Here is a 15,192-nt window from a genome sequence, read left to right on the forward strand (position 1 = left end):
ATTTTTATTTTTTCAATATCAAATCAGGACACGTGGCTTGAGGAGTCGAAAAAAAACTTCATTAAAGTATCAAATAATCACACACACAATATTTAGATTTTATGTTGATAGTTAAGTTGTTAGTGGATCAAATAATTACATGGAATATACAAAAGAGTAATTAAACATGGTACAAAACAAAAGAAAACATGTTTCGACACAAATTTACATGAAATTACGCAAATAATAAAAGCAAAATATAGATAATATCCATTTTAATCGTTTTATTAAGTATATAATTTAAATATATATATAAATGAAAATTGTTGTGGTTCTAATGAAAACCACTTGAATTAAATTTAAAGGAAGATAAATGTTTTTGGGTAAAGCTATGGGGTGTTTGTGGTTAGGGAAAGAATTTGACTTCATATCTTTCCTACAGAGTGAGGAGGAAGAAACTAAAAGAAATCGACCTAGGCCACCTAATTTCCTAATCACCCTAATTTTGTCCATCATCACAATTTTAATTCAACATGACTGATAAAATCTTAAATGTAGATGCTTCTAGGTGTTAATTACATTTTTTTATTGTAATGTTATAAAGGAGTCATGATATGAAGTGTTGAAACTAAGATTATATCTCATGAGATATAAGATGAGTTCTAAATATGTTGAACCTTGCATTGACTGAACCAAGTCGAGGATGAAACCCGAGTCCATCACAATTAAAGCTACCCCTAAACTTTTTGTCTCAATATAGAGCAAAAGAAAACAATAATATTGTAAAAGCACAACCCCACAAACAAAATTTAAAAATACCGTACTTTTTGCTTAGCTGAAAACTTCAATCTTGTACCCCTTTTGAGGGTTTACTAGTATAATTATAATTAAAATTCGAAATAATACATTATAATTAAAACCAATTTAGCATAAGGTACAATTGGACTACAACCTTAAATACATTTAAACGGACTTCCGAATAAGGTTAAATACCCAAATTTGAACTAATTTTTTTTATAAACTACTTAAGCCAAACTTTTCAAAATGGTTAAATACGATTAAACATTTTTTATATAATATTAGGGGTGGGGATAAGAGTAATAATTGAATCTGTGTTAAACGGATGTCTGATGAAAATTCTAACTATCGTTTCAAATAAATTAAGACATAATTAAACAATTTTTAATGTGCTTAAATAAAGAGTTGAACATTTTAAGAGGGTAAGAGTGGGTTTGGATGGGCAGTTGGGTGGGGTACATTTAGCTTATTTTTTATTTTACGCTACAGTATCGTTATATATCTAATCTCATTGCTACCACTGTTTTTACATTAATCATAGATAAACGCACCACTCATCTAAATCCACCTTAAAACAATAACACATTTTTTAAACTGCTTAAAAATAAAAAAAAATTCAATGCCTTGAAAAATTTAATCCCAAATTTAGCATTTAGCTAGAAATATAATGAGACTTACTTTAAAATATATTTAAAAAATAAATATATATTTATGATTGTGAGACTCAAAAAAAAAAATCATTACCAAAACCTTATCCTTATCACTAAACCAAAATCTTATTAGCTACGAGTTACACTTGAGGATAATAGTTTATGCCAAATAATCAGTCCTAAACAAAAACACATGTCACAACAATTAGCAAAAATCTATTATTGTGATTTTACGTTGTAGATATTTATTTATTTTTGTTTTATCTAATAATCATACTAATATCTAATGAACTAATTTACTATTATTATTTTCTCTATCCACAATATTCAAATTTAACAAAATGGATAGATCATTGTTTCAAGAGTCATTACAGGGCGGCTAAGGATCCAACTTCAAAATATAGATTAAAATATGTCCATATAAATTTAGAATTTAATTTTTTTAATTTTATTTTCAAGAATTTTATTTTTTTATTTTTTCAAGTTTCAAAATTCAGATCTAATTATTAAAATTATTAAATTTAAAGTCATTGTAACGTTATTTTTTTAATTATATGATTTATTAAGTAAGTATTTTTTTAAATTTAAAATTTTACCCTAAAAGACTTAATAAAAAAATACCGAATATATTTAATAAATTCTAAATTTCCTAAAAGTATAATATATTTTAACCAGTAAATTCCTCCAATCTGAATGGATAGAGGTAAGGGTATTTTCGATTTTTTCTGTCTTGAATTAAATGATTAGCTAGTCACGTGACAGTGGTATGCCCTACTCGATTATCAAATTGAATTACATGATTATAAAAGAAAATCTATATTTAATTATTTTAATTTAATCGAAAAAATCATTGGTGAGGTATGTAAATTTTAATTATTATTCAATTATAATGAAATTAACAACACTATTTTCGTGTTCCACTTTATTTATGTAAAAAATAATTTGAATGTTTGCCTAATAACATGATGGTTAGATATTTTTGTCGTAAACATATGTTTAATTACACAATAAGCATATTATTCTAAATAAATTAGATATTTTGATAGTCGAAAAAAGGAATTAATTTAAATAAATTAAATAAAACAGTTCATTTAAAGCGACGGTTTTTTTTTCTTTTGGTCCCACCTGATCTTATCCCCAACCTCAACTACGTGTCCTCCTTCCATTTGCCATGTCACTACTTTTTCTCGGATCTAAATCAACGGCCTTGATTTATCCTAACTTGTTCGACCTTTACTCCTCCCCTTCATTTCATTTCGTCGTTAAATATCCTCCTTCACTCACTGCTTATTCCCGGCTATCGAGTTCTTTTTTAAACAAATATCCCCGATCTCCTGCTTAGAGTTAGTTTCTCGTATTTATGGGGCTACTTGACCAGTTGTGGGACGACACCGTTGCGGGTCCTCGACCCGATAATGGTCTCGGCAAGCTCCGAAAGCACTCCACTTTCACTTTCCGCTCTAACTCCTCCAAGGGTACGACGCTAGACCACTTCTCTTCCTTCTCCGGCGACACACTTTACTACTTTATCCGTGCATAAAGAAACCGATAATATCTCAGTAAAAACAACGAAAATTGTCACCAAAAGTAAATTGAACTGGCGAGCAGCTACCAATAAAGAAAAGAAAGCGTTATGGAATTGAACTTTATTGTCTTCCTCAACACGTTTGCTGTTTTATTGTTTAACTTGTCTTCTTTTTTTTTTCCCTAATCTGGTTCGACGATGCAATGATCAGAATCTGATGGCGGGAGTGTGAGATCGTACAATGATGAGACGCCGGAGGAAACAACGAAAGTGACACGTACGATTATGATCGTAAAATCGCCGCGTTACCAGAGCGGATCGCCTCCGGTTTCGCCGGCCGAATCGACTCCTCCGGTATCTCCTTTTTCTGGTAATATATACACAAATAATTTCCTCACTGATTGTCGAATTTGTCCCTGGTTTAGTTCTTGAACCCCAAAACTATCCTCCCCGGAAAGGTTGGAGTGGGGTTGTGTAAGGTAACTAGAGGTGGGACTATTGAAGGTTTGAAGGGTAGATCGGTCAATGTAATTCGTGCTATATGATAAGCGGACTTTACGAGGGTAATTATGTCATTTGATAGCTTTGTATGTTTCTTAAATGGATAAAGATAAATGAAATATTAGGTGGATGGCAAGCGTGTATTTTGTCCGAGTGTTGGGAAATGACAAAAAGGTCCTCGTTGACGTGCAATAATGCATGAATATGATATAAACTTGGAGAGAAATACATCTGCCTAGTTTGGTCCATTTAGTATGCTATAAATTTATTTATTTATTTTTGTGGGGTATAATGTCTCAACAAAGTACATCTATTGATGTCAAATATCAAAGCTACATATAACAAGGCTTTTATTTTATGTAGCAGATTTCTGTTAAGCATCGTTTTTTTTTTATGATGGATGTCGTCGTTGTACGATTATTAAAGTTCCCAATGTACTTGCCCTAAATTTAGTGCATCTGTCCCACGTCGACTATTCCAGCATATTTCATACAAAGTTTTACTTATGAGGGGTTAATGTGGTATAGGAGGAAGCAGAGAGTCGTATCGGTTTCGGAGAAGGTCAACATCAGATGCATACGAGAAGGGGAAGGAGGGTGGAGGTAGGAGCCTTGCTCCTCCTTACGACGTGTGAGATGTGAACCTCTCCTCTCCTCTCTGCTGATCCCCCTATTCGCCGACAAATCAATTTTAATCTGCATAGTTTCGACGTTTATACAGCTGAACTTTATAATGTTGTTAATTAGAGTTTGCCCACTTTGTCTTTTTGCATGCATGTATGTCTGTATGTGTACTTGTTTTGGCAATGTAACTACTTCTATCATCATGGGATATTATTATATATAATGTGCAGACGGCGTTGAAAAGCTGCAAACCATATATGTAGAGAGGGTATAACTATAATGTCCTAACATGGTTTGCTACACTTTGTATACGTTCTTCCCCACCCATTCTCGCGACACCCTTGTCTTGGAACTGTCACGACGCCTTAGTTGATTCCAACCATTTTTTTTATTGGGTAGTTTCGCCCATCGAAACATTTGTCTATGCTTATGTTTTTATCGTCATCTAACTCGAATTGTTTCTCTCTTTTGTACATCTTGATCATAAAAGGTCACCGCTTTTACTTGCCCCTATTGTGACTTACCTCGATTGGGATCCATTTGATCCTCACAAATAGGCTTCGATACATCCATATTAAACATCGGGTTAACCTTGACTATTGTTGCTAACTCTAGTTTATAAGTCCTTTACATACCCACTTCAAAGATTTAAAAGAGCCTTTGTGTCTTTGCAATACGACAATAAGTAATAATGAAAAACACTAAGAAGGTGTTTGAGATTTACCTCGCTCATAGTATTTACTCTGTTTAACTGCCCAGTAATTTGCATCACCACTTTTTCCATAAAGTTTGATGCATAACCCACCTCTCTTATAGGTGGTAATCCCCACTGATAATTCAACAGGCTTCACATTGGTTTGTCGTATCTCTAACATTTTTAAGGGGGTCTCCTTAGCACTCCGATTTACCAAGTCAACGTTCTTACTGTGATACCTTATACTCGACTTAATTGTTGGATCCGAATGTAAAATGCCACATTTCGTTGCCGAAGCAACTCACTTTTCTATTTTTTTTAAAGGAAACGTAGTGGTAAAATTATTTCATAAAAATTTTGGTAGCATTTCTGCCTATTTTACGTAAAACCTCCTGCAAAAATTTAGATTTCACAATGTAATCACATTCAATTTATCTCCCAAATCAATTTCCCACACTTCGATTTCTGAAAACATACCAATAAAATAGATTTTTATGATTTACTATTTCATCCAAAACATTAGTTATAAAGTACTAGCAAAGAAAATATAACGAAAAATATTTAAATTCAATTTACGACATGGTATTATATATACACACCTAGGTACATGCCATTTATATCAACTATAAAGTAAACTTTTCACCAACATTGTTTGAGCTGATCTTCGGTTCTTCAGATGCTGTTAGAACAACCTATCGAATCTAATTACCTGCGCATGAAAAAATATACAAACCGTATGCTTAGTGATTTTTATGCTCAGTGGTGCTAATATCATATAAATCATTACATAAGTATTGAACATAAATTAAATGATAGAAATAAATTAAAACATGATTATAAATATTATTAATAACATCACAATAAAAGAAAATTATAATATTAATGAACTTTAATATTTTGATATTAACAAACCGAATAAAGAAAATAGGCTTTTCTTTCAATTGCGTAAATAATTTAATTGCACAATATGGAAATTCAAATAAATTTAAATTTTATTTTTGCTTTTCTTTCAATTTGGACCACGTACTAAAGTTTAGACTCATAACCAGATACACGAATCCGCCACCCCGAGTTATTCGGCAACGATGACTTTTAGAGTAGTCCACGACCCTCTGAGAATTGGGGCTAACAATAATAACAACGGACCAATTTGGCATTTTCTCCCTCGACCCTCTGGGAATTGAGGAGATCTAAATCCTCTGATATAAAGACTCTATGACATGTCAATTATATCTGATTTAGTCTAACATAGTGTAACAGGGTAAAAACCAAGTTTCATGATCCGTTTTAATTCAATTCTATTTTCATAACATTCTCATTTCAATTTCATTTCATGTTTAAATCATATATCGCCTAATTTAAAATTAAGCTTTCAATACAAACTTACTATACATTTGCTTGTTCAACCATTTGAAATCTTAATATTCAAATTCAACTCAAAATCATGAATTTACTAATTTTATCATTGAAATCTTAATTTTCAATTCAAAACATAAACTTTTAAACACTAATTAAATCATTCAAATATCATTCAAAAATCATAAGAATAAAATTTATATGGCTATTCATAGTAAAATAAATATTAAAAGTATCATGTAATGAAAATAAAATATTAGCACAAACCGAAGTTTAAATCATTTTACTCATTTTCTTCACCTTTCTCCTTCAACATGTTTGCTTCGTTTTTAGCTACAATAGGAGTAATTTAATACGAAATAATATCATTTATCCATTTTAAAACTAAAACTAATAAAAACAAACTTAAATATGCATGGTTATTTATATTGGCAACTTAACTTTTCTAATCCGAAATTCGCATATCTTTCTAAATTTACTTTTGTGATGCTTTCTCTGCGTCTACACAGCCATGTTTCAATCTAAGCGGTGGACTTTTAGAACAAAGACAAAGAAGACAAGACAAGCGGGAAACTGTCCAACTGTTTCCTTCAACAAATGACACCAACATTCTGCAAAATGTAATCTAGTAAAGGCTATATAGATTTGAGTGGATACTGGGTATTGAGTTTGGTTTTAAATTTTTGTAGCATTTCAATTGTTGGTGCTGATGGTGGGATTGGGTTCGGATCGAGTATATATAAGATATTTAGATAATTTTTTAAGTTTAGATTCGGTCTAAAAAGTAAATTTACTTTTTTGTCAAGTCCAACTATATTTTACAAAAATAAACATGGGTCTAACCTGGTCACTCGTGTTCAACTTTTTTAGATTAATTTTTATTTAAAAATAATTTTTTAAAAAAATTTAATACACTAAATGCTCTAAAAAAGTTAAAATAAAAATTTTCAAACACATTAAAAAATATTTATATTAAAAAACACAAAAAATATAATAAATATTTTATTAATATAAAATTTTATATTTTATATTTTAAGTTAGGTTACTTAGTTGAATAAGTATTTTTTATATCTTGAGTAATAAATTTAATTATTATTGAATTAATAATTTAATATAAATATATATAATTAATATGATATTCGGGTCGGGTAGGCCTTGATGGGACCTATGAGGAGATTTAGCTGGCAGTTATATGTTGTCAATTTTAGCTAAGAGCCCTGATATGGAGGACCCATGTTTGTTTTAGTGAACTGGACTCTCCGTCACTGGTGCACCATTTGATGCATCGATCATAAGTAAGATAGCATTAAACGCTTTCAATTGGAATTTGTGAAAACATGAACATCCTTAAAAAATTATTTAATGCGAATTATTAATATATTTGTTGATATAAAAAGTCTGGAGGTAAAACTGACAGTGATGGATGCGAGATCAATTCAGTGGATTAGGGTGTTGGGTGAACTAGTTGTGAAAGGGATAAGGAGGGAGATTGGAAAGGATGGTTTACTTACCTCTATCTTCGTAGGGGTGAGTTGCATTTATATAGGAATACGTCTATAGATGCATATGGTAATTTTTGATTGGTTCGTTGCTTCACTTAAAAGGATCAAAATAAGTGGATGATATGACATTGTAGGGTATGCAGGTAATAGGGGGAAAGGGTTCCATTAATATAAATAGTGATAGCTCGATGTCCCCATAATCTGAGTAAACAATGCCCCTGAAAGAAATTTGTAGGCAAAGTACTCGTTGTCCGACGAAAGTGTTTGATGACTAAAGTGTCATGTCTAATAATATTAAATATATAAAAGATAAAATATCTCAAAAATAATTATAATAATGATAAAATACACAAACATGACACTGAAAATGGAATGGAAAATGCATTTTGATTAAGTGGAAAACCCTGCATTTTGGGATTGTTATTTTCGTTAAGAAGCTAAATGAAATTAAGCCTCAGCTCTGCTCTCATTTTTGTCTAACAGTGGAGCAGAATGGGCTATGAGGTTCTCAGTTTGGCATCCATCATCAGGTGAAGTTCTTTTGGATTTCTCAGGTTTCCAGTACATTGCATAGAGTACCAACTGAGCTGTTCCAAGCACAAATCCACTCCCATTTGGTATCTATAACCAAAATCAGAAATCGTTAAGTCTCCCCTATTAGTATCTAAATATATATAAATTAAAGAGACTTATCTCAAATCCATTAACTATTAAAGAAGGGATGGGAACTCACTCCAATAAACCAGTCTCTAGTAAGCACAGCATAGACAGTCCAAGTTAGTCCATTGATGAAAAGGATGAAAGATAGGAGGAAAGGCATGTAGTCCACACTCTTTGTTCTCACTACTGTTTTCTGCACTTCACAACTACAAGCGTTATTGATTATAGGAAAACCATAATAACCATATAATACAAGCATTACTGGTGGAAAATTATTGTTACCATGATAGAAAGAGGTGAACCATAGGTAAGTACACTGAAAAGCAGAGACAAGAAGCCTGCAATAGTTATCTGCATTTCTCTATTACAGGACAGCTGAGTTATCAAAACAGCTGCTATTGGCAACACCACATCCAAAACACCAAAAAGTACGGCAGTTATGGCCTGAAATTTTCATAACAAAGTTGTTAGTGATTCCATTCATTTAAGTAAATATAATATGTATTTGACTTAATAATAATAATATCATCTATCTAGCTAAGGATTAATGGCTCTTACTCTCGCTCTGGGAGGTGCAAAGATTAGGAAGATGATGACATATACAAGCTCAAGGACAGCACCAAAGCCATTAACAGTGGCTACCAGAATACTATTAGGCTTCACAACTCCATAATAAACCCACATGTAACCATTTAATAGCTTCACCACATACGGAAGACTCTCGAATTCTTCGGTCGATCCACGTTGTACGATGTGCCAAAACGTTTTCCTGAACAACAGCAAAATCAAATGATTCAATGAAACAAACACATGTTTCCGACCTTAAGTTGTGTAATGAATCCTCAGCTTACACTGGAGCAAGGTAAACCAGACCTGTTGTTATGTTCCCTGAAAAACATGCAATAAGAAATCATTCATACTGTGCATGCAAGAGATTTTGATGCAGCAAAAGATGAAAATGGAGTTTTTGGGATTTACCTAGCAACCCAAAAATGGTGACTAAACTAAGCATTTTGATTGGAATTCAGATCCAAAAGACAAGGAATAAACAACTCAACTCCTCATCGACAGATAGAATCGCTGATAAAATATATAAATATGTATATATCGGTCAGGTTAGTTAATGACGTGGTATGGATTGTGCTAGTTGTATTATTTATATGTAACATTAAAATCAGTGATGTATACTCCAGACATGAATCTTGGAAGAAGAAAAGTCGTCGGTTTGGCCGGCGTTAATTTTAGATATTTTTATTGATGTGGAGGGGCCGCTTTCAGTGAGACATGATTGGAAGAAGATTAGTCGTCGATTTGACCTGTGTTAATTTTAGATATTTTTATTGGTTAATATAAAGAAGGTGGAGGGGCCAATTCAAAGCCGCAAAGGGATTTTTTTAGAAATTAATAATTCTGTTTAGGGTTGTTTAGCGTAAATGTTTTTACATAAACCTCCAATAATTCGAAATCTGAACTATCGACCCGTGACTCGAGAGGAGGGGTCGTAAGCCCAGTTCGAGAGCCCTACACTAGGGGCTCGCGAGCCCAACTTGCAAGTTCCTAAGTGTTCACAGTAGAGGTTACGAAGTCAAGCGAGTAGACCAATGAACACGTTAAGTCTAGAACAACATACATGTTGGCATGCATAGAGATTACTTCGGATGCAACTTTAATGAATAGTAACCATATCTTATAAATACTCAATTTTCTCCACCTAAAAACACACATCATAATACTCAAGAATTTCCACTCTTACAAAAAATAATTCTTGCATATATAAAATGATGGTGATTTGAATAAAGGATAAGCCATGAAAGAGTAGCGATGGGTGGACAAGGTATCTGTTGAAATGCAAATAAGTTAATTTTGGATAGTGTTTGAAGATAAAACTGTCCAAATATCATCTGTGGTCCGTATTTGCGATATTAGTATCTTGCAAAATCTTCTCAATTTAATTTTTATTTCTTTTATTTATTAACTAGATATTGCACACCGTGACAATTAAGAAAATAAAAATAAAATTATTTTTAAAACAATTAATTTAACTATATAATATTTTTTTTGATAATTTTTTAAAGTAAATTACATAAGGATCCTTAATTACATTTAATATATTATATAACTCAATTTGATTACTATTTTTTTTTTACATTTTTTTGGTGATAAAAACATAACTAAGGAATGACTCAAACCATTTAAGGCTTCGTTTGGATGGGCGATTGACTGCGGTGCGGTGCGTTTAATTTACTTTTTGTCTCACGCTACAGTATCGCTACAGTATCTAATCTCACCGCCACCGCTGTTTTTACACTAACCGCAGCTAAACGCACCGCCCATCCAAACTCACCCTAAGTTCATTATCATTACTACAAGCTATTTTCGTTAGATCTTTATTTTTTTTTCTCTAGAAATATGTTGGACTCGTTGTTGAACTGCCCTTGCCAACAGCTGATGAACACGTCTGATCAAAGTAGAATTTGAATCCATTGATGAGTTATCTCGAATCTTTTACATTTTCGTCTCATCAACTCAACTCAATTACCCAAAAAAAGATTTTAACAACAACATAATTCCTTTTAGTAAAATTTTAACTAAAGTTTAGAACTATTTTTATAAAATGTCTAATGTGGCATTTTTATTTTGAAAATGTTCAATGTGGTACTTGAATTATAAATATGTGTTTTTATTATGGTACCTATACTTTCATAAAATGTCCAATATGGTATATGTATTTTACAAATGTCCAATGTAGTACTTGAACTTTCAATATGTGTTTTATTACGGCACATGGTGCTAACAATGTTCGTAAATTGTTGAATAGACCAATGAAAATTCAACATGTAGAATATTTTTCTAAATCATCATGGATAACATTATGTGAAAAACTAAACATATATTAAACTTATATAAAAAGGTAAATATTAAACTTATATAAGCAAAAATGTCATCTCCTCCATTTAAGCAAATGGCTACCTTCTCAAAAAAAAATTCCATTTGAAGTAATATTTTTAATTTATTTTTAAATAATATTTTTTATTATCCATGAAAGTACAAGTATTTTCATGTAAGTTTAGTATTTACAATTCTTCTTTTTTTATTAACCATATGTTTAGTTATTTGTTTTCTAATTCATTTTTTTATTTAGTTTTTCATACAATATTATATCATCCATGTGAACTTACTTGTCGAATTTTCATTGGTCGATTTAGCAATTCACTAATATTGACAACACTATGTACTATAATAAAACACATATTAAATGTTTTATTAAAATATAAATATCATAATAAAATATATATTAAAAGTTGAAATATTACTAAACCTTTTATAAAAGTAAATATAATTTCATTTTTATAACAATACCAATAAGAGTTATGGGCAGCTAAGGTAGTAGATATCCTACTCATATAGTACGTAGCTTTCCTCACCCATTACATTCACGTGATAACACTAGCAAACTGGGGTCCCCGCATACACATATTGTAACATTTAGTGTACCTTTGAATGGAGGATGTTTGTTTAATCTTATCAAAGTAAATGCAACCGTTCATGTAAAAGTATGTTAAAACTATTCAGACAAAAAAGAAAAAAAAGGATAGCACGTACCAATAAAAAGCATTCTACAGTGCAGCTTCGAGTCCCCATTTATCATTCACCATGTTACTATTTGGTTCCAATGTTTGTCTTGCGAAGAGTTGCTCCACCTGTTAGTCCAGATGATCTGTTGACTGTTAGTAACCACTGAAACAATCATTCACCATTTTCATTTCCAACAACACAAGTAAGGCAGATTGCCCTGTGCATTCCATGTTTAAGAACTGGACCCAGTTTTGATCCTTTTTTAATTTGTTCTAGGGTTTCTTATTAAATTCTGTTGGCGAAAAAAAAAAAGAAAATAAAAGGGTTTGTTGAAGGCCAAAGTCCTGCAAAACAATATTATTGCTTGCAGACAGGACTCGGACCACAGGAGACAAGCCTCCCCAACAGCTTCAACTTAAGTTTGATCTTTAAAAGCTTCCAAAATGTGCATTTTTAATAAACTGAATCAAGTTTATAATAATAAAATATTAGAATTCTAGATATAAGCAAATACTAAAATAAAGACAAATTTAGCTTAAAACTAATGAGCTTATTAAGAAAAAAATTATACATGCATTACTATGAAATTAACAATATTTAAAATTTAAAGAGTTTTAAGTAAATTTTTTAAAAAAATTATGGTGAATTCATTATATTCATCTTCAATTATCACAAATTATCTTCATAAAAGTAAGTGTTTAATCGAGAATAAATGAAAAATCTTAGACTTGGGCTTGTTTTAGTTTTACTGAAATTAAAAATAGGGGTGACGTTAAGATTTGTTATTAAAATGATAAAGTTAAAGTCAATAATGAGATATTTTCGATGAGATATAACAAAATATTAAAAAATAAAAAAATTAAAATCATATTTATATTTAAAATAAATATAAAATAAAACAATATTAATGTGAACAATTTTACGGGTTAACAAGATTCGAACTTACTGTTATAGAGTTATAGTTTTGATGAAGGTCAACATTCTTCTAATAAAAAGATTTCAATGAAGCTGGACAACTTTACAATAAGGTCGGAGCTAGAAAATATTTTTTGGGTTGGAATTAAATTGTATATTTGTATGATAGTAAAAATTTAATTTTATCATTTTAATAGCTTATATCTTACTTTATAATTTTTAAAGAGTTGAATCAAATTTTTATCATTTTTGAGAGGCCAAAATATAATTTCACGATTACTAATTTAAAATTTTATAAATTATAAAAAGCCTAATTTAAAATTTTACCATTTTAGGGCCATGGCCATGAGTCTCTACTACGTTACTGTCTACAAGATTAAAATGAAAAATCACAGGCTTAAAAACGATAATACCAATAGGAAACGTTTTCACAGACCAATTTAATTGTGTTGCGGATAATTGCAATGAAGTACCTCCACGATTTTGTCATTGCATAAAAGGTGTTCTGCATGAAAGAATTGTAATTTTAGTCATTAAAGATCACAAATCATTTTAAAATTGAACCAAATATTGATTACAATTTATTCATTACATCCTTACTTTTTTAAGAATTGACATATTTGTCCCCAAACTTTTTTATAATATTTTATTTGTTTATAATTAAATTTTATATTATTCCAAAAACAATTCATTAGTAGTTTAAATATAACAATACATAATAATCTATTATGTGCATTGTTATACAAATAATACAGAGCACGCCATGTAAACCATATGCTTGTCCGACACGTGTGTTCACCACTCATTTTAGCTAATGAGGCTCGCTAAACCATGCATGATGGGCTCGCCACTCATTCTACCCCAATGACTGGTCCATAGTTTGGTGAGTCATTTATTAGGACACGTGCGACTCTTAAGGGATAACTTGTCACCACACATGTAACCTACCTACCCCTAACACGTCATGTAAATAGACATTGCCTTATATATATATCAACAAATCGCTAAGTGAGAAAGGACTGGAAAACCAACACTCAACATGTATAATTTACTTCAAAGAATTAATGCATTAATTTTGTAACGACACGATAGTCAGAGATGTTGGAAAATGCATTCCTGAGACTCCGTTCCCATAAATTGGACTCGTAAATATTTATTAAAAATATTTACGAAGTTAGTTGTGTAGTTAATTATGTTTTGGTTAAGTAAATTTGCATGAATTAAGAGTAATTAGGTATAATGACTAAATTGCCTATAGGGTGAAAGTTAAATTATAGATTAAAAAATATTAAAAGGACTAAAGAAGCAATTAAATCTTATTTCAACAAGTGGATGGTACTAGTGATTACATGTGTAAATTTAATATACATATGTATATATTAATAAAATAGGTTTACTTAATATTTAAGCATATATATTGTATTATGATTGTCGAAACCGTTTTTTGAAAACAAAAATTTTGGTTGTCGACTTTAAAAACAAAACAGGAGTCGCCACCGATCCTTTATAAAGGTGTAATCGGCCCACCTTAAAAAATAATTTTGGTTTACGAAATTTGAGAAAACAGGTTCGGGAGTCAGTTACGCACGAGAAAGGATTAGCACCCTTGTAACGCCCAAAATTGGTACCAAATTGATTTTTGTTAATGTCTTGGTGTCGAAAATTTGAAAAGATTTTAAAAGGAAACTCTTTATTTCATGAATGAGTTAAAATAATAAGATATTCTTATTTCAAAGAAATAAAACACCACACCCAGTAAGTTAGGGCACAATGTTTTTAAATCTTCAAAATATTTGAATATTACCTTTTGCTTTTGAAAATTCTTATTTCGAGAAGAAAATGTCATGACCAGTAAGTTAGGACCCAACATTTTTAAATTCCCGAGAATAAGCTTTTATTTAAAATTTGCGAATTTATTGCAAAACAAATACTTGGCTTTCTAAATTCAACGAAAAAATAATCGCGATCCAGTAAGTTAGGACACGATCTTTCACGAGAATCATGAATGCCAGATATTTTGAAATTTATAAAATAGGATGATTTAAATACTTTGAGAAAATCAAAATATATATTTTTAAAATGGATGCTAAAAAGGGTTAAGGTATAACATGAAACAGATACCCTCATTTCAAACATATATGAATAAACATTTACAAATATATATACAAATATAATATACAAGTAAATTTGCAAACAAAAAGAGGGAATGAAATATATCAAATAAAAACAAATAGAAATACATGTATTAAAAAATAGAATAGAAGTATAAAAGTATGCATATGTTTATATATTTACAAAAATAAAAAAATGTGTAAGTATACATGAAAATTTGCATTCGCATATATTTAGATATATATATATATATATAATATATAAAATAATAGAATATGTAAAACAATATAAATATTTATAA

General features: G+C 30.5%; 2 protein-coding genes across 3 annotated transcripts; one reads left to right on the forward strand and one right to left on the reverse strand.

The window, feature by feature from the left end:
* The first annotated feature begins 2,641 nt into the window (after nt 1–2,641).
* Nucleotides 2,642–4,276, forward strand: LOC107888322 (dormancy-associated protein homolog 3). 2 transcript variants are annotated; one of them, XM_016812390.2, is made up of 3 exons: nt 2,642–2,902; nt 3,164–3,306; nt 3,981–4,276. In XM_016812390.2, the coding sequence occupies exons 1-3, from the start codon at nt 2,788–2,790 to the stop codon at nt 4,092–4,094; spliced, it is 372 nt and encodes a 123-aa protein (XP_016667879.1). In that variant the 5' UTR covers nt 2,642–2,787; the 3' UTR covers nt 4,095–4,276. The 2 variants fall into 2 exon arrangements, with proteins under 2 accessions (XP_016667879.1, XP_016667878.1); XM_016812389.2 differs by having other exon boundaries at nt 2,647–2,902; nt 3,164–3,322.
* A 3,669-nt stretch (nt 4,277–7,945) lies between these two features.
* LOC107890159 (bidirectional sugar transporter SWEET17) lies at nt 7,946–9,611 on the reverse strand. The gene is made up of 6 exons (XM_016814661.2): nt 9,267–9,611; nt 9,140–9,176; nt 8,847–9,057; nt 8,571–8,732; nt 8,362–8,481; nt 7,946–8,249 (listed from the first exon to the last, which is right to left on the reverse strand). Exons 1-6 carry the CDS (start codon nt 9,298–9,300, stop codon nt 8,076–8,078), a joined length of 738 nt encoding a protein of 245 aa, XP_016670150.1. The 5' UTR covers nt 9,301–9,611; the 3' UTR covers nt 7,946–8,075.
* Nucleotides 9,612–15,192: the final 5,581 nt, after the last annotated feature.

The sequence above is a fragment of the Gossypium hirsutum genome, chromosome D13, assembly GCF_007990345.1.
Source record: "Gossypium hirsutum isolate 1008001.06 chromosome D13, Gossypium_hirsutum_v2.1, whole genome shotgun sequence".
NCBI lineage: Eukaryota > Viridiplantae > Streptophyta > Magnoliopsida > Malvales > Malvaceae > Gossypium > Gossypium hirsutum.